Here is a 27073-nt window from a genome sequence, read left to right on the forward strand (position 1 = left end):
AAGAAATAAAGGACGCTTTGCTCTGTGCAATCCCATCTCCCTCCTCATTCCGCCAGGTTTCCCACTCAGAAAAGAGCCAAGGTGCATGCAGGTGGGGCTGTGAGGATGCTCAGCACCCTGCAGCTATCGCTGAGTGTCCCAGCACCCACACCTCACCCGGGGCTGAGCTCTCTGCAAGCCACGGCCTCAGCTGGGCGATGGTCAGCAGGAAAGGCCAGCCGCAGCGCTCCTCAAAACATCCGTGCCAGAGGTTTACAACTTCCCCGCAGGCCACTGCCGCCTCAGACACCTCTCAGCACCCTCTCCTCAGTCCCTTTGCTGCTACCAAGAGCTTTTCTAGTTGCTGGAATCGCAGCTCATCCAGCCCAGGGCTGCGGGTTTTAGTAAGGAGACTGCCCCTGCGTTGAACCTATCAGCCAAGCTCCAGCGGGGGAGAAAAACCTCCATCTGCAGAACCAAGAGAAAATACATGGTGTTGAAGTGAGAGGGGAGGAGAGGGGAAAAAGAGAGGAGGAGAAAAGAAAAAAGAGGAAAGAAGGAGGGGAGGAGAGAAAGAGAGAAGGAGAGAAAGAAGGAGAGGGAAGGAAAGAGAGAAGGAGAGAAAGAAGGGAGAAGGAGAGAAGAAGAGAGAGAAGGAAAGAAGAAGAGAGAGAAGGAAAGAAAGAAGGGGAGAAGGAAAGAAAGAAGGGGAGAAGGAAAGAAAGAAGGGGGAAAGAAAGGGAGAAAGGGAGCAGGAGAGCAGGAGGGAGCCCTTATCTCCAAAGAAACTACATTACCCACAAGCCGCGGAGGCGTGGGAGGAAATGCTGCTCTGCAAAGGAGGGCTAGCTCCAACAGCTGCAGTTTAAAAGAGGAAACCCAGGGGGAGGGATGGGAGGGAGGGAGCGGCGGAGGGCGGCCGGCAGGGGCGGGGGGGTCCGGCCGCTGTCCTGCTGCTCGCCGGGCGGGCGGCGGCGGTGCCGCGGGACGCGGCTGCCCGGGGGGGGGCAGCGGCGGGGCCAGCGGGGGCCAGGCGGGGGCAGGGGCGACTTGCGGCAAAGTTTGACCCGGCCGCGATGCCTCCGGTGCTGCCGGTGCAGGGGGAGGCATCCCCCGCCCCGCTCCCCCCTGCTCCGCCGCAACCGGCGCCGTCCCCGGCCGCATGAGCGCGGGTGCGAGAGAGGAAGCTTGCGGCAGCCAAGAGGCGGAGGCACCGATCCTGCTCCTCTCAGCACCCCCCCGGGTACACGGCGGAGAAGGCGAAGGAGAAGAGGGAGAAAAAAAAAAAAAAATCCATCGCCGAGGAGCCTCCCCCCCCCCCCATCCCCAGCCACCCGCCCCCTCTCCCGGCGCTCCTCGCCCCCGCAGCGGTGAGCCCGGCGGGATGCTGGGGGGGCGCCCCCGGCCCGCAGCACCCCCCCGTGTGCGGGGCAGCCCCGGCGGCAGCCCCTGAGCCCCGCAGGCTGAGCCCGCAGCAGCAGCAGCAGCAGCAGCAGGAGGAGGAGGAGGAGGAAGGTCGGACACCCCTGCGGACGCCGCTCGCCCAGGAGGAGGAGGAGGAGGAGGAGGAGGAGGAGGAAGGCCGGACCCCCCCCGGGATGTCACGGGAGGCGATTGTGCAGCGCTGAGCGGCCCCAGGGCGGGGGCAGCGGGGGGGGCTCGCCGCCGCCTCCTGCCCCCGCCGCACAGCCCCGCCGAGCGCCGCCGGGATTTATGGTGCCGGCTATTTCTAAGGGGGAAGGAATTTAACCAAAAAAAAAAAAAAAAAAAAAAAAAAAAAAGAGGAGAGGAAAAAAAACCGACCCGAAGCCCTGACAGCGCTGGCGGAGGAGCCTCCAAAATCGGAGATCGGGCTACTTTCTTTTTTTTTCTTTTTTGCATTTTCCACCCGTCGCCTTTTTTTTTTTTTTTCTGTTATTATTGTAATTTTGTGCGAAAGGAAGTTGTGAACAACTGCAAGTCAGGAAGTGGAAATCCACACCGGTTGTGACAAGCTGGGGCTAAAAACTATTTCATTATTTATATAGATGTGTCTATCAACATTCTGCTTTTCATCCAAAGAATAAAGGGAAATACCGGCCAGTCCTATGTCTGACGGGGAATGACAGACCGCATCTGAGAAAAGGAAGGACTAAATATACCATCTAAGAACAACACCGTTATTTATTGAACTCGAGAGACTTTTCTTTTTTCTTTTTTAACCCAAAGACTGTTTGAGTGAAAGATTTAAAGGGTCATTAAAAGGGAGAAAAAAATATTAAAGGCCCTTTTGCTTCTGAAGTGCAGCTAACCTCAAAATAGGAGCAGTGCTTGTAAGACAGATACTCAAATTAAGGCTTTACATGATGAATTTTCTATCCTATGGATATCGGTTCTGAGATTACAAACCAAGAAGATCTGTAATTGATCTAGCACCAGATAATTTCAATGCCTAATATTCCCCAGGATTGCTGGAGTACCCTAGGAGCTGCGTTGGACTGTATTCAGGGTATGCCATGGGCTGTATTCAGAGTATTAGCTGCAAATCCAAAGTTTTCCGGGAAAGTATTTCAGTGATTGAAGTCAAAGCCTCCATCGATCCCATTCCCACCAGCATCGACGAGTCCTCCAGCGTGGTCCTGCGCTACCGGACCCCCCACTTCCGAGCCTCTGCGCAAGTGTTGGTGCCCCCCATCCCCAAGAAGGAGACCTGGATCGTGGGCTGGATCCAGGCGTGCAGCCACATGGAATTTTACAATCACTATGGGGAACAGGGCATGTAAGTATTTCCAGAGCGCGTGCGGGGGCATTTGCCTAGCGGGAAGGAAGAGCAGGAGAGCCACGGCCTGGCTGGGGAGCGCTGGATTAAGCCAAAGTCAATAACCCAGTTGGTTTGATATTAAAAGCCAGCTCTTCTGAAACTTAACAGGACTTTCTCCTATGCTAAAAAAATAAATAAATTAGGAGAGCTTGCGCCTGCACCTTTTAAAGCAGTGGGTGTCCTCTTTTAATGGCAATGTAGTCAAATGCTAACCCCAAAATGTGCTTTGTTGGCGACCCAGAGCAGCACCGTATTTCCCAACAGCTTTTGAGCAGCGCCAGGGGGCTGAAATCCCAGGTCTGCGATCCCAGGTCTCCCTCAATCCTGCGAAGGGCACCCCTGCTCTGAAACACCCTTGGCACGGAGGGGGGCCCCTGATCGCCGGCTCCTCTCCTCTGCATCCCTCCCCAGCTAAAACTGCGCATTGACGAGCCCCGGGGAAGCCCGGAGGCTGACACTTGTGGCACGCCGTGCTGCTGCTGCAGTGTGCCATCAGCGGCCAGCGCCACAGCCCCCAGCTCTGGCAGCGCACGTTGACAGCGCAGGAGGAATCCTGCTCGCTTCGCTCCCAGCAGCAGGCAGCCCGCAGGGAGAGAGCAAGAAGGATTTAACCCCCTGCTGATTTAACCCTTTGCATCACCTTGGAGTAGGGTAAAAATTTTAAAATAGCTTCATTTTGGATAATGTAAGAGCGGGAATGTGCACGTATATATAAGGTAGGAGGAATCTAGGGGCCGTTTGCACTCCAAAACCCCCGTGTTGCTGGTCAGACAGTCATAGCGAGGCAAGAATGAGTCAAATTAAAATGTCACCTCCCTGCTGCGAGGAGTCCTCTCCCCCCGGTACTGCACCCCCGCCGGTTTGCTCACCAACCGTCCTTGCAGGCTTTGGCCCACGGTTACACCAGCAGCAGCCACTCGCCGAATGCCTGCACAGAGCAGCGATTCTGCAGCTCACGGTGCCAGGCAGGCTGCGGGTGCAGCGGGGACCTGCCCGGCCCCACAGCCCCGTGCCCGCAGTGGGGTCTCTGGCTGGAGGCCCCGGTGCTGCCCAGCCTCCGGGAGCACGGAGGAAGGGTGCAGAAGCTGGGTTTAAGCAGCCCTCCCGGCTGCTAAACCCGAGGGCTCTGCGGGAGGGGGATGCTGGCTCGGCCGCTCGCTAGTCGTTCACATAAAAAATAGGTGAATGGGGAGGGCTGAGAGAGGGTGGGGATGCAGAGGAGGGCTAGAGAGCAGGGCAAACTCGGACTTGGTGCAGTGCCTTCCTGGAGGCCTGAGCATCTGCTCTGCGTGCGCATCCCAGCCCTCGCCTGCCTTCTGCCTGCAAGCCCAGATGCAGGCACAGGTTCAGCAGCTCAGACACGGAGCAGATGCGTGTTGGAAGATGCAGGCCGTGGGGAAGGGCACGCCAAGGAGCAGCCGTAAGCGACAGACTGTTCCCACCCCATCCCCATGTCCTCTCCCTGCTCGAGCAGAAAGTGCCTCGAGACGCAAACTCCAGCACCTGGCAAAAGCAGGAGCAGTGAGGGAGCAGAGGAGCTTACCTTGATGCTAGAAGTACTTACAACAGGCCTGAGATCTGTAGGCTTTTTGGCTCCAAAACCATCTTCAGCAAGGACAATTTGTTGCTCAGATGTTCCCAGTTCCAGGCCTTCGGGATTTGCATATGTAATTCTCAGGCTCATTTAGAAATCCTGCCTTCAGCAAGCAGCTGCAAGGAAAACAGAAAAGTCCGGTGTGTATAAATACAGCTCGCATCCACTGGAATAAGGAGGGCAGGGCAGAGAGCTATTTAGACAGTGCTGCTGTGGATTGCAACCCCAGACATGTTGCTTTACTTCTCTGCACCCAAGTTTCCCTATTTTTAAGGGAGGATTTGGTACAGTCTTCCCTTGCTGGAATGCTTTGAGAGCTATAGACAAAAGTTTCAGCTAAAAGCTGTAAACAGGTAGTCAGAATTAAACACTGCAGATGTGTAGGAGAGCCATTATCCAGAAAGTCGTGGAAGCAGAAAGATTCCTCCCTGGGAGGTTCAGGCACATTTCGCTGATCCAGAAGAGCTGCCCAGCCACAGTTCAGGATTGGTCTGCTCCTCCACCCTGCTTCTTTACGTGTGTCACCATCGGAAAGCTATAAATAAAGGTGATTGGGAAGAAAGGCCTCTTTCAATGCCATCGAAACATACTCTTGGGAGACCTCTATAGAGCCAGGGACAGGACACAAGCCTCTCTGAAAGAGTGGGCCTTCAGCTGATGCAAGGCCACATAATTCCACTGACCTCCATGGAGCTGCATCGATTTATGCCAACAGACTGCTTGTCCCAACTCACCACGATGAAGAGACACCACTGGAACAACCTTTATTATTTTTTTTTTTAATGATTTTTTAAATCACTGTGGTGAGGGGTAAACAGAAAACTCCAAATAAATGCCATCAGTTGGTCAACCTGGGCACCGATACTTACAGCAGGGTTTGGATTCGTTTTTCACTCCTGCCCACTGCAGTTGGTGGCTGTGCACAAGCTGCCCTTACGCCGAGGACAGAAACAGCTGAGAAATACTGGAGCAGATGGAGCTGTGCATAAGACTCATATACGGATGTTAGATACAGAGGGGATAATTTCGACACGCGTTTAAAGCGGCACTGACAATTTTTTGGCTTAATGCAGCGTTTTTAAATGGAAGGAGAGGAAAATAACTAAAGCTCAGCTCACACAAAAATGCTGGGGTTATTTTGCTTGTAAGTCAGCATAAGCTGGCAGGAACACGAGCACCCTTGGCAGGAGGAAGTGGAAGCGCTCTCTGACCTCTCTCAATGCAGAACCGGGGAAAACCCCCAAGTCCCAGTGCTGCCGTTACTGCTCACCCCGAGCAGGGTTTTACCCTGAGCAGCAGCTTCCTTCCCCAGGGACACACAACATGGAGCATCAGGATCAGGCCACAGAGGTTCAGCCCGCACAGGACCAGCAGGACCCGGCTCCGGGCAGCATCTCCTGGGCACCCGTGGACCTGGTGGGACCCGCGTCAGCGTTGGGGACGGCATCACCCAGTCGTGCTTCTTCATCTCCATGGAGACGTGCGAGGAGCAGCGCAGATGGTGATATGCAAAACAGAGCGAGAAATAAATCAGAGTTTGAATGCGATCAGCTGAGAATCTTGGGAAGTTTCAGGTAGATTTGCTCCCCCGGCAGACTCACCAGGACAGCTCGGCAGCACCGCATCGTCGCTGCACCTTGACGGGCATCTCTCTCCTGCGAGATTAAATCTTCCGTGCCCTGCAGCAGAGAGACAAGGAACTCGAGAAAGCGACTTGTCAAGAAAATAGATCCCCGGTCATCGGAAGGGAAAACAGCCAAAAACGGATTCACAAAAAAAATAATTTAAAAATTGGTTGCGTTGCCCAGCTGAGGACAATTCACTGTAGCTGCCCCTCCAGGGGGGCTGAGGGAAAGGCTTTGCTGCCCTTATGTGGCCTGTGGCTCTAACCCCATCTAAAGAGGTTGTCCAGCCCTGACATGAGCCCGCTCAGCTAAACCAGCAGCAATCCCTCCCGGTCGCTTAGTGTCGGGTCTCTGGAGTTTTACTACCTGCACCCTGGTTCGGGAGGCACATGGCTGGAGGACAGGCTGATGAGACTGCGACCACATCTAAAATTTCTTTCCTGTTCTCCACTGTAACCCTGGCTGGAATTGCTTGACGTGCCAGAGTAGGTGAGAGAGACACTGTAAAGGACAAGTTCAAATTAAGCAGCTCTGAATATCAGGTTTTCCTCCTTTCGGCCAGTCACCAGCCCCGGCGCAGGAAGGCAGGGGGTCAGGGGAGCGATGGCTCTGTCTGTGCCGAGCAAGGGCTGCATCCAAGGAGGGCTTTTTAAGTCAGGGAGCTGTTGGAAAGGAAGGGCATGGGAAAGCACGAGGTTCTGCAAGTCCGTCTGCCCCGTGACTGATCAGGAGCTGGCTTTGAGGAGCAGGGGCTGAGGCTGCACGAGTGCCCGATGCCTGCCTGGAGGGGTTAGCTCGCTGCACCCACATCACGCTGCTGGATGCAAGGAGCCGGAGGCTGCTGTGCCTGGGGCTGCTGTCACAGGACACTGCCCCCCCAGCACGTGCTAGGGGCTTGGTTTCTCGTAGCAGAATAGGAAGAAATGTAATTGAATGAGAAGCAGGGGAGTAAAGCTGCCTAAAGCAGCATGGCTATCAGCAGCAGGGCTGCTGTTGGGCCATGAGAAGTAGCTCAAATGTCGTCCTCCTGGTAGCAAGAGGACATTTGTCAGGGGGGAGATGCTGTGGTTTCTGGTGATGCTCGTGCTGACTGAAGGTTTCAGAGCGGCAGGAACAAGCTTGTCACTATCACAAGCTGGAATCTACCGCTTTTGGAGCTGCTCAGCCCTAGTGAGCCGATGAAACCAGATAGGTGGGTGCCTTTTCATGCCTGCTCCCTGCTATTGTCAGCAAAGTGTTTACTGGGCACTTTCTGGCCTTTCCTTGGCTCGACACCATCACAGAAAGATGCTGATGCAGCCAGAGATCCTTCCATAGCGTTCTTCCCAAAGCCAGCCAGAGGCCGGCCACTGGCATGTTCCTTAACACAGACGAGCCCTGCAAGGGAAGGCTACTGCCGCGGCTGGCAGGCAAGGGGCAGCCACCAGCAACCCTCGTGCAGCCTCTCCTTTTGGTCCAGTCATGGGATCATCACAAGGCCTCACTTCTTTCTTTTCTTGTTACTAAGCGCTGCACATAAGTGCGATGGCTTTGAAACCTCAGGGTTAACCGCAGTCGCTCAAATTAGGCCCAGAGCACTCCTCAAAGAAAGGCAGGCCGGCTTCCTCCTCCCGGTCCCTGCCCACGGTCCCTGCCCACGCCATGTCTGAAGCAGAGCACGCTCTGAGGCCACGCTGAGCACAGCCTCTGGTGCTGGTGGGGAGGTTTCGTTTGAGGCTGGACTGTGTAGGTTCTGCAAGCAAACTCCTGCCCCTGCCTGCTGGGCCCAGCCCGGCCCTGCTCCCCCTCCTTGTTCCTGCTTGAACCCTGAGCAGGGCCTGCAGCCTGGATGGGCCCATGGGGGCTGAAGATGGAGCCAGGAAGCTCCCGGAGGATCCCCAGCTTTTAAAACAGCCTCGAGCAGTTGTCCTGCCCTTCCTTCGCCTGCCAGCCCCAGACGTGGGCCAGCTGGGATCAGCCCCTCACAGCCCGTTTGGCACGGCCACATCCACGCAGCCTCCATCTCCACACCTTCACACCACATCTGTCACTTCCGTGAGCCTCCAGGAAATTGTCACATCTCATCCCCGGGCTGCAGTCAAGCTGAGAACCAGGCCTGTGGAAAGTAACCCTAAAAGGTCTGCTGAAAGCAGAGGAAGAGCCGCTGAAGCGTTTCAGGGGTGAGGGACCAGCTCGGTGGCCGATGCCCTCCGGTTCATCTTTCCCAGGACAGCCGAGTCCATCCAGAGCCCCACCAGCTCTTCCCTCTGCAGAGGGGTGCAGCGAGCCCGGACAGCTCTGGTTTGCAGGGGAGCCTGCGAGCATCCCCCGGCTGGAGCAGGGCTCCTGGCAGGGCAGCTCGGGGATCTCCTTCTGGCTGCTTTGGGTACGCATTTTCTTCCAGGGAAAGGACTCCCTCTGCCTGCTGGCTGCAGGCTCGGGCGCAGGAGGCTGCAGCAGCCCGGTGCCGTAGTGGGCAGCTCTGATCCCACAGCTCCGATCCTGCAGCCTCACATCCCGCAGCCGTGCATCCTTCATCCTCACATGCCAGCCCTGCTCGCAGCCCTCAGCACAGAGCCCGCTGCAGCCTCAGCCCAACGCTCGCCCTGGCATCCACAGGAGACTTTTGCAGGGACCCACGCTCCCGTGAAAAAATCAGTGAAATGAATCCTGCAAGGTGTCTTCCAGCTACAGCCAGATGCTTAGAGCTGACTAGCGAACGAGCCAGTGATTAAGCCAGTGATTACAAACACGCAGGCACTTCACGGTCATTAACTAATTAACAATCAGCCTCCGAGATGGCCACATTAGTGTCAGCCGCTGGAGAGGAGCAGCTCATCCCACGCCACCCTACACAGACCGGGGGAGCAATACACTTTCCCTGTCCCTCGCCCGGCTCCAACCAAGGCTATTTTAAGCCACAACGCCGTGTTCTGGGTGAAGGCCGTGACAGGCACCCTGGTGGGCTCCGACGCAGCCCCTCCATCTCCCTCCCAAAACCCAGCACCTCAGCACAAAGCCTGGAGCCTGAGCACCACAGGAGGCCAAGGGAAGATGCCAGCAGGGAAGCCGTTGTGCCGTGTCCCCTTTCCCAGCCCTGCAGCAGCCCCCAGCAGCAGGACTGCTGGGATCTGTGGGGCCTGGCAGGAGCAGGAGGTGGCCCAGGTGAATTTGAGCCTCTGGACCAGCCTGGGTCTTAAAAAAAAAAAAGGTCCTCAAATTACTGGCACATTCCCAGCATGTGGGTCACGGTCGTGCCGTTTTGGTGCCATTAGAATTATAGAATCATAGAATATCCCAAGTTGGAAGGGACCCACAAGGATCATCGAGTCCAACTCCTGGCACCACACAGGTCTACCCCAAAATTCAGACCATTAGGCTGTGAATATCTACCCCTTTTTCTCTCTCAGACATTTACTTCCCCTTGGCCATTTAAACATTAGATTGGAAGTCAATAAAAAATCCTAGTTCTGTACCAGCTCTGTAAGGTGACAGAGGACTGTTCTCACTTTACTTTCTTGCTAGAAAGTCTGACCTTTCTGCCAGCCTTGCGAGCACAGAGCAGGGCGACCAGCGAGGGGCTGGGGCAGCCTTACAGCCAGCTGCCCTCTGTTTCTCTGATTACCGTAACTTCATCCCAGCCCTGGTGCGCAGCCTTTGAACCGGGCTCCTGCCAGGGCTGCAGAGGGATGGGTTACACTGCCAGCGCCACGCGGACAGCGGGAAGGGCCAGCGGCTCACCCAGAAGGATAAGAAGTGTTTTACCAGCCGGGGCTCAAGGAAAGTCAGAGCTGAAAGGGGAGATGGGAGCCCTTGGGGCAGGAGGTAGCAATGAGCAGGGAAGCTTTACGGCCACGCTGAGTCCTCGAGAGTGATTTTAGTCCAGAGCTTAGCCCGGCTCTCCTGTCCCTTAGCCCAGAGCCCACCAGCTCTGCCCCCAGACAAGGAGCCGCAGGGGGATCCCTGCAGCACTGGGCCTTTTGGGGGCCGGGGCTCCCCAAAAACCTCCCCCTACAGCCTCCCTCAGACACTGGCATGTCCCCAACTGTTGCCGGTCCCTGCAACGAGCGCGCGGTCCCGCAGGGTCAGACTTTCACCATCAGTCCTGGAAATCTGCAACCACCCTTTTAATGGCAGGGAATTGCTCTGCCTGCAGGGAGGGCAGTAAAAGCTGAAGGGGGAGTGCATTCACAACTACTTCCTCTCCTTCCTTAAGTCCTGCGTGTTTCTAAATCAATTAATTAATGCATTATCCTTAACTTGTTGTTGATGATGGCAGGTCAAGTTGGGAGCTTCCAGACCTACTGGACGGTAAAATCCAGGCCATCAGCGACTCAGACGGAGTGAACTATCCCTGGTATGGGAACACGACGGAAACCTGCACCATCGTGGGGCCCACGAAGAAGGAGTCCAAGTTCAACATCAGCATGAACGACAACTTCTACCCGAGCGTGACGTGGGCTGTGCCCGTCAGCGAGAGCAACGTGGCCAAGCTCACGAGCATTCACCGGGATCAAAGCTTCACCACCTGGCTGGTTGCCACCAACACAGCCACCAACGAGATGGTGACCTTGCAGACTATCAAATGGCGCATGAGGCTGGGCATAGAGGTAAACCCCAGCAGACCCCTGGGGCAGCGTGCCAAGCTGCAGGAGCCCTCTGCTCAAGAGCAGCCCCAGGTCCTTAGCAAGAATGAGCCAATACCACCCAGTGCCCTTGTCAAACCCAATGCCAATGATGCTCAGGTACTCATGTGGAGGCCAAAGGATGGACCACCGCTCGTGGTGATACCTCCGAAACACCGATAATAAAAACCTGGCGTCCCGGCACCAGAAGGGAGAAAAAAACAAACAAACAAACACAAAAACAAAGCAAAACAATCACTTAGGTATTAGAATAATAACACGTGTAATCTGAGCAAAATCAAACTGCACTTTTTAGTCATTCAACAAATGCAACCATTCTACCTTCTCCCATTGGGACGGATTTCACTGTGCTAAAGCTAAAGAGGAGACCTTTGACTGGGGTCTGTCTCATCACTGGATTCCTAAGGGAAGAAACTAACACTGATGTCTATCCGTAGAGCTTTCTTTTTTTCTTCCCTACTTTAGTTACTGTTTGAACTTCAGTCTCATTAGCTTGTCCAGACTGCCCAGAACAATAAGAACATTTTATTTGGGATTTTAAGAGTCTTTTTTTTTTTTTTTTTCTCTTTTTGGTTGAGAATGAAACAAGTTCCTGGAGCAAAAAGTTGACTATTTAAGATAGGGATTTATTATTTTTTTTTAAGCTGTAAGGTTCTGAGTTGCAAATCCAAGTCATGCGGCCTTATGTAGACTTTGCTTTGCATTGCCAAACTTTTGCCTTAAAGCTACGTTTGAAAAAAACAAAAAAATATCACCAGGCAGAATGTCCTTTCTACAGAATTTTTGGGGAAAAAGTTTTGGAGCAAGGAATAGATTGTCAGCGTGTCACAGGCTGATGAAAAGGGCACAAAGCGTGATCAAAAGAGAAATAAATCTTCCTGGTTTTAAAACATGGAACGAGGAAGCATGGAAGTAATCCCAGTTTCAAAGCAATGCAAATAAACCTGCTGTAGAATGGCTTTTGAGTGGGAGCTGCTAGGCCATCTCCTGCTTCGCGGAAGGGATAGGGAGCAAGCTCGCACCGCTTGCGCTTTCTGTTCTCAGTCTCCCACTGGCATTACAGCATGGGGTAATCTCACAGGCAAGGCCCACAGCTGGAATCGTGGCCACAAGGGGAGAGGGGGATGCTCAGCCCGGCTAGCCCAGGAGCCCGCTGCTGCCTGGCCCAGCGCAGACGGTGGTCGGGTGAGGTGCTGCGGCCCTGTATTTCCACGAAATCCAAACAATAGTGCTGTAAGAAAAGCAGGATGTAAAAGGGATCCTTCTGGAGCCATTGGGGAGATGCATGCGTGTAAGCGAGGGCAGATCTTATTGACCAGGTCTACCCTGCAATAGCCAGAATTCAGGAACAGCCACGTCTGAAACCAACAGGCACCTATTCCTAGCAAACACTATAAGCAAACCTATGAAAAACTCTTCTTCCTACCAGTACAAACCATGCTGGGGTTAGTAGATCATTCTCTTCCAGATGGCCTCACGATCTACACGACTTTCAGGAATGGGGCACAGGCAGGACCGCCGGTGGGACCGTACCCACTGGTTGTGGCACACGAGTCTGTAGTGAAGGAGAAGGCTCGAGGTGGTGCAAGCAGGGGAAGAGCAGAGCGTGGAGTGTAGCTCCTCCAGGAAATAAGGTGCATTTGGAGCACGAGTCAGGACCGGTAGGTTTTAACAAGGACCATGTCCTTGTTAAACCAGAGACAACCAGAGGCACTTCTGAGGAAGGAGGGGAGGGGAGGTAGCTGGCAGGGGACGGGCACAGCACACGGGCAGAGGAATTCCACTTCCCCTTCCCTCTGCAGCTCTTTCCACTAAGATAACATTTCTTCCTCCTAGTCACAAAAGGCCTCAGGAGCTAGGACTGAGGAGAGCTCAGCGCACCAGATCGGAGCCTGGCCCAGCCTAGCTGGTCCGGACAGGGCTCCTGAGAGGCCTCCCCTCGGAGAGGCACCGATAAGCTGCTATTGCTACCTTCAGCTTCCACACAGGACATTACCAACAAGAAATTCTCCCTCGTTGCTTCTCCAAAGCCATATCATCTACTCGGGCAACAGGTTCAATATCTCCCCTGCCTGGGGAAAGCGTGCCCAGAAGATCTGTCCCCCCACGGCAGTCTCAAACCAGCAGACAAGGACACGGGGTCCCCATGACTTACCCCATGCCCAGGGCAGGCCACCCTCCTCCTCGCACCACTTCCAGAGATGCTCAGCTGCCAAGCTGCCCTCTCCCCCCTCAACGGGCAGATCTTCATGGTAGGAAGTCCAGCATCACAAGCAGCTTGCAGACAAACGGACTGGATCAAACCCAAATCCATGAGCCAAAGGTTGCCTAAATCTAGGCTTTGGGACTATAAAGGATGAGGCTAGGGAGGCGTTGACTTGCACAGTCTCTATTAAACTCCATTTTCTTACACGGATTCAAATCCTAACTACAGCTCCACTGGCACAGCCCTTCGGGACTTGTCTGTATTTTCTCCTAGGCAATACACGCAGAAGAGGACAAAACGGGAGCTGTGGGGGAATAGCTGATAACACTTGCACACATCTTGGCTACTGCTTAGATGCACTCTGGGCAGTCTTGTGGGTGGGAGTAGAAGGGGTATTTATGTCTGGTATTCACTTTGTCTCCAGGTGCTGAGTACTTACAGTTCTCACTGATGTCAGCATGGGTCGAAAAAAGCAGACCCGGTTGTCTTAATTAGCTGCACAAAGGAATTCCAAGGAAAGATTTCTTCTCAGTCACCAAAAATCACATTCAGGGAACACCTACGTCCTTTTCCACTTAGCTTTGTGTTGGACTCAGTCTCTCCCAGTGCGTTAAGTAAATCTGGTTCCTCCTCCCTTTACCTGGTGAACTGGATGCATCCATGCAATTCGATGCTAACCTCCTGGCTAGTTTGTCCTGTTGCACTGAATAGACCCAGCTGAGTAGTAAGTATAAAACTCAAATTTCACATTGGGGTCAGCTTTGCATGGACTTCTCCCCTCCCAAAGAATGCCTTTATCCCGTGCCTAGTTTGAAACGTGGCCCCCCCACCTCCATTCACACCACCGGACGCAGCACAGAAAAGGGATGCTGCCTCTCTCGAGATTTCATGCTTTGTGATTAAAAGTGATGTTTTTTTCCAATGCTGCTTCATTGCAAAACTGACGAGGACAGATCGTTTGAATATAAAAGGAATGGTGGCTGGAAGTGACAGGCGCTACAGACACCGCTGCTCGCGGGGCTGGTTAGAACGGGGGCCTAGGGCATCCTGCACCGAGCGGCTGCAGTCAGCAGAGGTAAAGCGAGCTCCTGCTCGGGCAGCTTTGCGCAGCCAAGCTGGGGTGCCTGGGGTTGCCCTGGGGGAGTGATGGAGCACCACCGTGGGGTACCCTGCACCTGAGACCGCCCCTGCCCAGCGGGGCCAGCAGCCTCACCGCTCCCACCTGCGGTACCCAGCACCGCTCCTGCTCTCCCCACCTTCCTGCTCCCGACACCCAGACGGGGGCAGGAGCCCAGCAGAGCGAACCAAGGTACCAAGCAGTGGTGGGGAGGGTTAGACCCGTTCAGCCAGTGCAGCAGAGAGCGAGGCTGGCCCCGGCAGCACTCCGAGGGCTGCCCGAGCACCGCGTCCTCCCGGCCATCCTTGCCCTGGTTCGCGGCGCAGCAATAAGAATCGTCCTTGGTCTTGCAGAGATACTGTGAAAACAAAACCACGATGTACCAAGTCTGGACACTTATGGCGATGTAAAAACAAAACCCTGCTTTTATAACAGACAGAAAAAATAAAGTGAAATTTTCAAACGCGTCTGCCTGGTGTCGTTAGGGCGGTGGCTGTTTTTACCCAAAAAGTTCCACCACCTCTGCGCTCACGTTTTCAAGACTGATAAACACCCTGTTTACCCGGAGTGCATTTTCTCTCTGTTTCAGCTCTTACGCTGCATCAGATAGAGAGGAGGTTTCTGGTTAAAAATACCAGCCAGCATCCTGCATTTTTCATTACCATGCTGCCGCGTGCCTTGTGATGGAAGGACGGCGCTGATGTGGTTGGAGCAGCTCCGGGGGCAGACAGCAGCTGAACTTCCACAGTTCAGCTTCCTGCTGCTGCTTGCTTCTTTAGCAGAAGACGAGCGGTAGCTGTAAATGCTGCATCTGCAGAGAGGCGACCTGCCTGGAGTAAGGAGAGCCTGCTGCACCCTTCTGAGGTTGTAGCCAGCCTTTGCAGCCCGAAAGCCTTTCTTGCATGCTTCTGCCAGCAGCAGCCGAGCTGCTCCCAGCCTGCAAAACTCCTGGGTACGTGTGGGCATGAGACATGAACAGCAGCCACGTACCCTGCTTGGCAGGGCCACGCCAGCACACGGCGGCGTAACAGACACAAACGCTGCAGGGGAAGGGGGGAAGCGAAGCGCAGGGGAGGGCACGGCTCGGGGAAAGGAATTTGCACGGATGGAGCCTGCACAGACGAGAGGACAGGTTCTGAGTGGGATTCGTTTCCACAGTGGAAACTCTCCAGCCTCATCTGTTGATAGCAGGCTAAATTTAGATGTCCTACTTTCGGAGGGAGGAGGGGGAGAGGGGATCCGAGGCAGCGCACAGCTGCTTTGGGTGACACCCTGAAAACGCCGGGGCACTTATTGTCTGCACGGAGACACTAAAAACCTCCTGGAAGGATCAGGAGGGGGGGAAGGACATCGGCTGCCAGACCCAGCAGAGCCGGGGTGATGCCGGAATAAATCCCCGATGCCTGTGCGCTCGCGGATGCTGAGGCTCCAGCTGAAGCCGCACCCTTCTAGAGGTTTTACTGCTCGCTTCGTGATTTTCTAACCTTGGTTTGAAGCAGGCAGGCAACGGTTCCTTGATTTGCAGAAATACCCTGCTTGCCTCCACTGGCCTTGCCCAAAACTTTTTGCAGGGGACTTCCCTCTGCTGACGCAAATCAGGTTTTGTTTCCTATTTCTTCTATCTCACATCTTGGTAAGCTGTGCACATGCAGCAGCTGCAAACACCGCTTTTATCCCTCCATGTTTTCAAGCTTTAAAGCAAGTATTTTTCAGCAACACACTGACATGGATTGCAGAACCTTGAAGCATCTACTCAAAACCCACACCGTGCCATGCGCTGCGTGCACATAATTAGAACAGAGTTCCTCCGACAGCCTGCACCAAGGTTCCCAAGGCTGCCTTTGAAAATCGGCCAAGTGCCCCCCAGCAGCCTGCTGGGTGCGGAGCCCTGGCAAACACAGCAGAGCAGCTCTGGGGAGCCAGGTCCAAACCTACAACAACTCATAATTTTGGGGTGGCCTTGCATTTCCCCTTCAAAATATATTAGTGGCTTGTTTCACCTCTGACCTTGCTAACACCCATTTAATCCCAGCACGGTGACACTGGAAGCTCCTGGCACCTGCAAAGCAGAGCTGCCCCGAGGCAGACCCTTTCCTACCAGCTCAATTCTTCGACAGCCACCGAGCACGGCATGACTCCAGCCCCCTTATCCAAAAGAGGGTGCTTCCAGAAGGACGCTGTGCTTAGGCAGGAGTAAAGAGCACTGAGGGCAGAGCCCAGCCCACGGCCGTGAGCCCCCACTGCCTACTGCAGCAGCTGGGTTCATGGAGAACCCGTTTGTATTATTTGAGGAAGAAGCTGGCTGGCAAGGCACTTGATTCAAATCTCATTCGCAGGAAGCGTTACGAGCTCAGATGCAGATGCTGGCTGCACAAATTGTGCCCACCCGTGATAAAGGCATGCAAGGAGAAGGCCAGGCTTTCCAGCAGGAGCCAGACATGCTTGCAGAGCTGTGCAACCTCCCGAAAGCTGCAGAAAAACGAGGTGTGGATGGTGTGAGACAGGAAACGCGCTGAGTAACCCTGGGGCCCATCAGGGAGCCGAGCCGAAACTGCACGGGCACACGCAGGTGTGCAGAGGGGAAAACCACAGCGAGATGTCCACGCTCACCCTGCAGCAGGGAACATTCGGTCTTTTCTCAACAGGTCCCAGCCCCTGGGGCCTTCCCTGTCCCTGGAATCGCTCCAGAAACCTCTCCAGTGCCCGTGCGAGTTGGAACGCTCTCGGGTGGGGAGGTGAGGAGGACCAGAGGGCTGGAGGAGGGCTGCTCAGCCCTGCCGAGCTGCTGTTGCCTCTTCCCATCCCCTGGGGCTCAACGTGACATTTATTTAGGAACAGAAACTCCCTCAGCGCTACCAAACGCTGCCGTGCCCGAGCCCCGTGCAGGATTATTTTCCCTTGCATGAAGTGCTGAAAGCGATGCACAAGGGCAGGCCCCATGAAAACCAAGAAGGGATAAATAAAACATCGCTTCAGCCCACGGGCCTGCTCCAGCAGGGACAGAGGCACGGGCTGACAGGGCGAGGGGCTCACAGCGAGACGACCAGTCCTCTGTGAGGCACCCGCCTTCTGGAGCACCAAGCCTTCTAATGCAAAAACATTTAAGACAAGAGATGAAATAATCTTCCTCTTTGTGATAAAGCATTTGTGATAAAGCACAAAACCTCTTTGTGTCATCCGTTCCCCCCCAAATAAAGCCTTTTTTTCTTTGTTGCTCTTTTAGCCTATGAGGAAGCAGAAATACCCAGCCTGGTCTCTCCGAGGGTGAGGAAATCCTCCCTGCACCCCGGGCTCCCCCCCACCCACATCTGTACCACCACCACCAGAGCTCTGCCACGGCACAGCCTCACCAGCACTCAACATCTCGGGTGAGGGGAACAAATAACTGGTTTTCTTCCATTAAAAATGATTAAGAATCTCCGCCTTTGAGAAAAGCCTTGGAAGATTTCCTCTGTTACTGATACGGCCAAAAAAAGGCACAACCACATTCACTCAAGACGAAGTGATCAGCTCCTTCCGAGCAGTCCTGGAACAGCTGCCATTATTTCTTTGAAGATCAACCAGCGTGGACAACAGAGCTAATGCAATAAGGGCTCCAAGCCCTGTGAGCCCTTGGCTTCTTCACCGGGTCTGCCAAGATGGGAGCTGACTTTGTTAGCAGCTTTGTTCTTTGGTGGACATCTGTCCATGAGCACTGGACAGGGGCCACGAGATCACAGGCCACCCAACACAGATGACAGACCGCAACAGCTTCTGGCAGCCACCAGCCAGGCAGCGCACACACTCGCCAAGCTCTTGAGTCATCTAATATAAATGCAGACTTTTCAGAGTTGACTTTGCTGTTTTGTGCATATTCCTGTAGGCTTATGGTCACGATCAGCCGCTGTGCTGCTCAGCTCCTCCAGCAGCTGCTATGGAAACCAGGAGCAGCACCCATTTCTCAAGGGCAGATAGTTCAGGGGGTTGGCTCGTTTCAGCCATGATCTCAGAAGCACTGTAACAAAACAACTCGTTTGAACAGAATCTGGAGTAATTATTACGGCCTTTCACTTGCAGAGGGAAAAAGAGTTAAACAGGTACCAAACAGCACGGCAGGGACAACCCCCAACTGCTCCCATCATTCCAAAAGAGAAACTTTAAATGGCTCAGCATGCCAACATCACATTCTTACCAAGCCAATCTTCTCCATAGCAAGAGGTTTATTAGCTATCTGGGGGAGCACAGCTGATATGGCCTTGCTAGGAGGTGTCGCATGCCACAGCGATGGGAGATTAACGCAAAGAATTTAAGGTCAGTGGTTCGGGCCAGCTGCTATTTATAGTGAGGAAGGAAAACAGAACAGTGGTATCACCTCTAGGCCTTAAGAAATTTTGTATGGTCAAGGAGGACATGCTGGGAGCGCAAACTTCAATCTCTCCAGCTTTTTCTACCATCTCCAAACCAGCAAATTTTCATCTCAGTCCCAGTGCTGTGGTCCCAGGGCTGCTGGCAGCCCCCCTCTTCCATTAGAAGGAAAGGTGAAGAACAAAACCCGCACAGCAGTGCTGCCTTGAGCACGACGCACAGCGTGCCAGGGTTCAGAAATCCAGGGCATATGTAAAAGCCTGAGTGCCTAGTGTCCTGCAAAGCCTCTCCACATCTAAAAATAAGCCCTCCTTATACACAACACTCACCGCATCTCAGTGGTCTTCCTTTTTAAAGGGAACCTAACTCCTGTCATTCCCAGGAGCAGAGAGACACGAAGGACATTTTCTACAACTAGGACAGGAGTTATGTTGAAAGCTAACTTTTTAGGTCGACTTGAAAAAAAGCGCTTTCTTCAGGAGCTGTTGATAGATACAATCGTTTAGTTCATAACACTGGATGCGAAAACAAGCAATTATCAGCTATTTACAATTCCAGATTACATGCCCACTTGCCAACCAAACCCAAAAATGACACTCGTCATCATATTGTACGCTATTCAAAAAATGAAACGTTAGAATATTTCTGCTGAAAATAGAAAAAGCAGAAGTACCCCGAAACGTCCTATTAGGACCAACAAGATAAAACCATCCAATCTGCATGTATTCAGCTAATACATAAACCATTACTTCAAATGCATTTTTCACAGTGCAACAAAAACCCATTACATCATTTAGAGGTTTCATGGAGGTCAGATGCATCAAATAGAAAAAGTGTTTGTCCAGAACGCCTTCAGGGCATTCTTTAAAACATTTGCTCAATATGTTCGGGTATAAACACATGAGAATTTCACAAACGTTATTGACTGAAGCTAAGAGCTACGGGGAAAAAGTACAATCTCATACATGTTAGGAAAAAACATAGCTGATGGTAGACACCAACAGCCTAAGTCATGAGCTGCAAAATCACTACTGCCTCTGGATGGAGGTCACATTCCTAATTCAAGGGCCAGAAGTTTTCCCCATAACCTGAGTTCAAATTTCTGAGTTCTGTGAAATTTACAGGAAGGTAAAAACGAGAAAGCTTTTACTTCCCACCTCTTCTCTGAATGTTACTGCCATGGGAACGTGTTCTGCACGCTGCCAGTTTCTTCTCAGATAATTTCCTATTTCTCCACTAAGCTTCTGGCTCACACATGACTCAGTTTTAGCACTTCAGTGAGATAAGCATGTGCCCCATCCTATACTTAAAATTAGCAGGGCAAACTTTAGCCCCTTCTTAAGAGCCTAGGATAACCGGTCATTTGCTTCAATGAAATATGTGCTGGTTTGTATCAGACCCGACTTGAGATACTCCCTTGTCTGGGCATAAGAACGAACAACAAAAAGCAAAGCTACCAGCAAGCTACCAGTATGCAGCTGGTTATCACACCTTACATGTATTTCTTCAAGATCCAGGGAGATAAAACCCTTTCAACACAAATAATATCAAGGCAGATAAAATAGTTTAATATAGAGAACAAGTTTTGCATAAAAAATAAGCACAATCTTTTTTTTTTTAAAGTCAGAATTTATATTTAAAAGAAAAGCTGTTTGGATATTGATCACATAGGTGACTCATGAACGTAGGAGCTACAGCACAGTTCTACAGGAGAGTTCAGGATGTTCTTAGCTTCTCCATCCACTAAATCCAGAGGAAGATCTGTAGAACAGAAAAAAAAAAAACAGCAATGAGTGCTAGAGTCTCCCTCAGGCTGTATTCTTCCAGTGTCCTGAGTATCAGAAGCTTATTCTGAGAACGCGTTGATTTTTCCAGCATCTTTTACCTGACACTGCATCAACACATGCTAGCTAGATATAATTATGCTTATTGTGGAGCCAACCATCTGGAGAGATATTATGTTCCCTACTTGACAGGGAAACAATGTTTAAAAATCTTGCCAAAAGTAATCCAGCAGGCCAGTGGCAGAGTGGATCACAAAGTTAACTTCATTCAGCCCTTAGTCCAGTTCTTAACTGTAAATCACCATCTCAATTCAGCCAGAAAGGTGCCAATTCATTTCACACCTTGTTTCAATCCGACAAATGGAGTAGATACTAGATTCACACAAACAGCTTGAACACACACATCACGTCTCTCTTATATGAGAGATTAACCTCACTGGGAAGCACACATTCAGAGCGTGGACTTTGAGCTCTATGCAGTAACACTAAAAAGGAAGCCAGAACTAGTATGTTACTGCTACTTTCAAAACGTTCTCTTGTACGCCATTCAACTATTCCATTCTGGTTCTATTTGTATTTTTAATGAAGGATTAGACACAAAATGTTACTTACGTGTTAGTTGATCCAAAACCAAACCCTGAAAGAAATGCAAGATTAGAAAAATCATTGTTAAATGGTAAAATGAATGCTTAAGATGTGTAGTAAATGTCCCCTCCTACACACTGATTGAAAAACATTTCTTTCCTGCCTTAGGCCAGGGAAAGAGTGATGGGCAAACAATGGAAGTCAAATCTCCATCTAGAAGAAAAGTGACTTGCCTCAGTTCTTGAGTGCTTTTCTTTCACTGGTAATCGGCTATGTTTATTTATCAGTAGCAACTGCATACAATGAGCCTGGTTTATTCGCCTCTCTGTGAAAACAGAGGGCTGCTTTCTGAAGATGGAGTTTGTGCTTAATGCAAGCCAGTGGTGACAGACCACCAATGAATGCATCTTCTCTCAAAGGCTCTGTTCTCAGCCCTGTGTAAATCAAAGCTGCTTCACTGAACTTCATTAGATAAAAAAAAAAAAAAGGCTATCAGTGTTCTACCTCAATTTTGCAGTGCATGTTCTTTTGACACTAAGTACTTGCATACAGCTACCCATGCATATGCTACTGAAGAGGTGGTATTTCTCGACATTTTCCTTTGAGAAGAACGAACAACTCCACAAAAAGGGGTGAAAAGCAATAATCAGATGCAGTACGCAGAAGAAGAGTGATTTATTCACATGCCACACAGCTTATTTGCTGTGGGGGAATCATGAGATTAAGTCTGAGAAGACACTAGACTCCAACTGCAGCTGATTTCTCCAGGCCACAATGACTTCTCTATAGCAGGACCAGGCTCAAACAGATTTTTGACAGGGAGCTAAGCAGGGAGCTAAGCAATCGAACCTGAGTGCCAGGGAAACCTGGAGACCTAGGACCTGCATTAAGTTCATTACACTTTATCTTCTCCTACCTCCTCCACCTGTCCCGAAAGCTGAGAATCCACTGCTTTGCGTACCGAAACCAGTACCCTGTTGTGACAGCGATCCAAACGTTGGGGTATTTTGATTTGCTAGCGTGCCAAACGATGCTGTATTGTTACTGGTACCACCAAACCTGCAGTTTAAAGAGAAAATTTGTGTTTAGAAGCACATTTTCACTTATAGTGCAAGTTTGTCCCCACACCCACAATGAAAACAGTGCATTCCTTAAACCTAGGACACATCAAAAGAGCAAGACCCCTGGATATGAAGAATTATAATTCTTCATTCTGGAAACGGATTTCCTGGTTTGGGACGGACTGTTGCACACATGAATGTCTGTTCAGTTCCCTTTCTGAATGGATACCCGGGAGATGGGCAGATGTATTCATGCTTACACAGGGTACATTTTCAAACGTTTGGCAAAACCAACCTCAGCCATCAAACGCAGTACCTTAATTCAGCCTCTGAGTTATTTTTCACCCTTCAAGCTCAGAAGTATAGCATCATTTCATTTCACAAATAGGACAGCAAACAGCCATTTGCTATGAGTTGCTCCTGGCCAGAGCATAAAGCAGAGCCCAGCTGCAGAACTCAGAATTACAACTTTCGGATAGTGCTTTACCCACTGCCCACGTAAATTGTCTGCAGATTTCTCAATTCCTTTCTCTCCCCAGCCCCTTTTGAAGTACACAGAGCTCCATTGCTTTCCTGAAGATCTGCACCTACCTAGCACTTTTCCCCACCACTTTTGGATTATTTCCCTAATTGCTTTTGGGGACTGAAAAAAGAAATACATTTTTATATATGGAAATTGGTCTCTTCTCCACCCACTTCATCCAACCAAGCATTATAGAGCTATCAGCATGACACGCTAATGAGACCATGATATGCATTATAGTTCTCTGCCCCCCACATACACTTCCAATTCTGAACGTAAGAGGTGCACTCAAATAGAAGGTTCAAGTGTTTCTCTCTTAAACCAGGCAAAATGCAGACACAAACTATTCAAATGACAAGCTCCTCTAAAAGACCTGCAAGCACACAATGCTATGAACACTAATCCAGTACGAGTCCTGCTCTGCACAGACTGGGGGCCAAGTTAAATGGTGTTCCAGCTTTGCAAGGCTGTGCTTCACAGACACTGTCATTTCTGACAGAAAATATGAACCGACAGCACATTAACCCACCTCTCCATCCATCCAAATCTAGTAGAGATTTAAAAAAAAAAAAAAGGTAACGAAAACATCAAAACATATCTCTCCAGATACAGGACAACCCTTGTAGCAGTGTGACAAGCAATTCACCTGGTAAAGGACGTCACCCCTCCTCTATCCTAGATGCAGCTGACTGTACACACTACTTCCATACACAGCATTAGCTGTTCTGGGTGGTTTAGTGATTTTATACCTCTGGCCCTGTTAACCAACCCCTGGACCTCTGGTCTGGTTCCTGACCCATGCAGCTTGCAGACTGCTTCAGCTCCGAACCTCAAACGTGATTTTCTCAGCAAGGACAGAACAGGTTTTGTTGGTTTTATTAAAAAGGGAGCCAGGTAGTGGTACGCATTTGAGAACAAGAGGCTTTTACAGTGCTCTGTCTCCTCAGGACTACGCCACGAAATACACAAATCATGTCTACTCGGTGAAAGGAAGCAGTGGTGAAAAGTGACATGGAAGTGTGGTTCAAACTACTTCTTCCAGCTGCAACTGTAAGAAGCTGTCTGTTGAAAAAAGCTAAGCACAGTAGAGAAGCAGTTTAGGCTATGGACTTTTTTTTTTTAAAACATATAAAAGACGTGAGATACAGTCATTGCCTAGTAACAATTTAAACCTATCTCACCCAGATTTTCAGGTCTTTTGTAAAGCTCCTACACAAAACTGAATTGAGAAGCACTTGAGGTTAGTTTATGAAAGCAAAACCTTTATTATCACAAACAGTCTGAATTTCAGACTTTACAGAAGTGCAGTGGTTTCTATTTTTGATACCTAAGTTATTTATCAAGTGACGCAGATTCTTCAGAACTGAAGGAGCAATGAACCACATATTTAAGTTAGCAAGGTGTTTTGAGGAGCTTGGAGCTAATATTGCACAACGTACTAGCAAGTAACTTCACTGGATGTGGGATTTTAAAAGTGTTGCACAGATGCTAAATTATACTCCAGAGTTAAACAATTGCTTAAAACTTTACAACAAGATTTGCAAACTCGTCTGGGGATTTTGCATACACTATTTTGAATTTTTTAAAGTGAAAATCAAATTCCTTAGGCAGTTCTGAAAATATCAGACCAAGGCTACACCTTTCTAATATAGAAGAAACTCCCCCAAACTTCCCACAAGTCAAGCCACTGAATTCTCTTTCTTGAGTCGGCAGACTCCTTATGCAAGACGTCCATTTGCATCTCTCTGCTCCTTGTTCTTTAAGCTTTAAGTTCCCATCTTTAAACTTCAAACATTTTATCTGAGTGCATCCAGTTTCAGCACAAAATCATGCAGCACAGTGGCTGAAAGTGGAAACTGAACAAAAATACCAATTGAACTGAAGTAAAGTCATCTCTACAAGCGCATCCTTCTTCATGGGGATCTAATTAAGCTGCCTCTATTTTTACCTTTCCAAAGGGACTCGCCAATTTGCTGCACCAGAGTTCAGGATGTTGCTAAAGAACCTAGCTGAAGCCTCCCACAGCTCAAGGGTGCCCTGGCAGATGGGTATCTGCCCTCATGGGGGGATCAACAAGTACAGTTCAGGATGTTTAATGTGCCTTACGTAAAGGTAGTTCCTCCCAAAACCAAAGGCAAACACTTGTGAAATATGAAAACACTAGGACTGGGAAGATAACCCATTTCCTTTTTTCACTCCATGTTTTTCTGTTTTTAATTGAGTCTGTTCAGTCTGAATATAGGACATGATGGAGAGTTGCTTGCTGGTGGCCCAGTGGCGAAGAGGTGGGTTTGCTGCCTATTGCACAAGTCGCTTTGCAAGGTTTGAAATTCTCTATTCCTTCTTTATCTCAGTAAATAAAGCGCTGTCTACTTTGGTGCCAAGCACAAGCTTAAGAGGTAAAGAATCAGGTAAAAAACAATCAATGCGAGATAAACACAAATCACCCTGGGACCACCGGCTGTTACAAGTTCCTCCTCCCAGCCTCCAAAGGTGAGAGAACAGGCTGAATTCTCATTAGTATCTCCAGCCCAGATCTCACAAGTGGATAAGGTGACTAGACAGCGTCACAGACGATATTTGTTACTTTCCTTGCTTGGCATAATTTGTAGGTCTAGACTTGAACACATCAAGTGTGCACAGAAAATATTCCTGCCTTCACTTACACACATAAGATGACTCACATTCCCCCCCTTTCCCAATTGCTAAAGCTAAAGATTCAACAAAGTAGTTTCAGCATTAAAATGAGATCATACACATTATTTCCTTTGGGGTTAAGGTTTTTGGTTTATGCCATTTTCTTTTTTGATTTTTTTTTTCTGGGGCAGGGTGAAGGGGCGGAACAAGGACACTTAGAGCTTAGCATTCAATCACAGAATACATTCCTTACCTTACTGGAGAGGTAACTAAGCGTAAGAGCAGTTGTCATGCAAGGATATTACTTTCCCAAACCCTGGACCCTGGTTGGCTTACCCAAATCCTCCAGCGCTGGCTGCTGCTGTACCCTCGCCGAACACTTTGCCTCCCGTCGAGCCCAGAGGGCTTGAAAAGGTTGGGGCTGAACCGAATGCTGGCACCCCTCCAAACCCAGGGGATCCCCCAAAAGTGGGAGGGCTGCCAAACACTGGAGCAGCACCGAAGCCACCTGAGCAAAACAGAGGCAAAAAGGGGACAAGAATATCAAGTAAACAACAGTGCAGAAAGAAAGAAGAAAAATTAGATTTCCAAGTAGACAATCTCTACAACAGGGCTGTTCATCTTGTCACATGGCACGGTATTATTTTTAAAAGTAACTGCCACAGAGCTTCCAAACTGCAGGATAATTTGTTACGTAAGTCTGGGATAAGAAAAGTACCCAATACATGTAAAGAACTGCAACCAAATTAAGAGACTATCCACAGAGCACCACATTCTGGGCCTCTTGAACGCTTGAATATAAAATCAACTCGTTCTCCAGAGCTGTACTACAGGGTGGAATTATTCATGCTTGCACAGTGCAAAGGAATCTCTACTTGCTTTACATAAAAACACCAGTACTTAGCTGTGAGACAGCAAGCATGCACAATAATCAAGTTATAGTAAACATACATATAGCAGGTAATAATAGACTGATGTCTTTATTGTTATAAAAGACATCCATCCTTCAGCACAAAACTAGCACTTACCAAGAAAAAAATCTTAACTTAGGTAGTCAGTTTTAAAGTAAAGATCTGCTCATCACCACTTAGACAAGTTACTGTGCAAAGCAACTGCATATAAAAATGCAGGATTAAAAAGCTTCTGCAAAGGCCAGCTTCATGAACGTTTGCTACCGTGTTTTGATAGTAGTGTTTTACCCTGGCTTCAGGTCTCATCTAAAGCCCTTCAAGGACATACAAGTTGCCTGAGGACAGAAAGTGACGCATAGAAGTGCTTAAACTGGAAGAACTCTCCAGTGTAATGGAGAAGCCTCCCCTCATCTCTTAAGATCAGAGCTTAAATACTAAGTTTGTTTTTGAGGTGCTCCAGTGATACAAGAAGATTCAGCAGACAGGTTATTATCTAATGCTGACTTAAGTGGTGGAAACTAAGAGGCAATGATTAAATGCCAGGAACTGCAAGATTCATGCAGGACATCAAGAACTGAACTCTGCCCTTGACAATTTTTGTTCAGGGTTTAGCCACCTTCTGCAGCTCTGAACCAGCTTTTACCCAGATGATTTTATTCTATGCTCATCTACTGATATTATTGGCCTGTTTCTAATTGACACTGTGGAATGCGAAGGACACCTGCTCTTTTGTTTGACTAGGGCTGAGGACTGGGATAGCACCGCACATTTTAATACCCTGGGTGAAATTCCAGTCCATGAGACAAGGTAATGGATACTGTTTGGCTGTAAACACAAAAGGTCTGGAAAAAAATAAATGCTAGGCCTGAATTATTTAAACATAGATCAGATATCTTGTTACCTCTAGCTCTAGGAAGTTGGAGTATTTATCACAGGGGCTGAAGCTTTGCTTGGGATACACTTTCATTTGCAATACATATTAACAATTTGTGAAGAAAGAAAAGTGAAATATCCAAGTAATGAATCCAGAAGAAAAGGGGATCCAAATCAAGTAAATCCTTCCACTGCAGTTGAGAGGGGAAGATGCACCATTTCTTCCAATATTTAGCAAATGTAACCAAACGTTGGAAGGATCTGATGGGCTCTTTTTAACTGGATGCTTCTTCTGCCCAAACCTCTCAAAAAAAAATCCCACCTCAAAAAAAAATTTGAAATTAAAATAATCAAAAGCAAGATTACAGTCATTGGGTAAAAGAAAATTAAGAGCATCCTTCAGCAATGC

The 27073-nt window shown here is 50.0% G+C and overlaps 3 protein-coding genes across 9 annotated transcripts in view; 1 reads left to right on the forward strand and 2 right to left on the reverse strand.

Annotated features, from left to right (window-relative positions):
• Positions 1–9752, reverse strand: part of PLPP7 (phospholipid phosphatase 7 (inactive)) — a 24797-nt gene extending 15045 nt beyond the window's left edge. Inside the window, exons 1-3 of one of the 6 annotated variants that reach the window (XM_080562262.1) lie at positions 6365–9708; positions 5975–6052; positions 3649–5841 (exon numbers count right to left, since the gene is read on the reverse strand). The gene's annotated coding sequence lies outside the window, so the exon portion shown is untranslated. Of the gene's footprint in view, positions 1–156; positions 745–1782; positions 1844–3648 lie in introns of those variants that run through there. The other 5 variants (XM_080562263.1, XR_013940966.1, XM_080562264.1 and 2 more) reach the window with 5 other exon arrangements.
• On the forward strand, positions 2401–14409 carry FAM78A (family with sequence similarity 78 member A). The gene is made up of 2 exons (XM_080562267.1): positions 2401–2737; positions 10257–14409. The coding sequence occupies exons 1-2, from the start codon at positions 2475–2477 to the stop codon at positions 10783–10785; spliced, it is 792 nt and encodes a 263-aa protein (XP_080418393.1). The 5' UTR covers positions 2401–2474; the 3' UTR covers positions 10786–14409.
• Positions 14410–19837: 5428 nt separating this feature from the next.
• The window catches only part of NUP214 (nucleoporin 214), a 48739-nt gene continuing 41503 nt past the window's right edge, over positions 19838–27073 (reverse strand). For both annotated transcript variants that reach the window (XM_080562224.1, XM_080562223.1), the window contains exons 33-36: positions 25217–25388; positions 21576–21718; positions 20687–20711; positions 19838–20051 (exon numbers count right to left, since the gene is read on the reverse strand). In XM_080562224.1, the coding sequence (XP_080418350.1) occupies positions 20018–20051; positions 20687–20711; positions 21576–21718; positions 25217–25388 (374 nt within the window). In that variant the 3' untranslated portion in view covers positions 19838–20017. The remainder of the gene's footprint in view (positions 20052–20686; positions 20712–21575; positions 21719–25216; positions 25389–27073) is intronic.

This window comes from Anser brachyrhynchus, assembly GCF_964034855.1.
Source record: "Anser brachyrhynchus genome assembly, chromosome: 19".
Lineage (NCBI taxonomy): Eukaryota > Metazoa > Chordata > Aves > Anseriformes > Anatidae > Anser > Anser brachyrhynchus.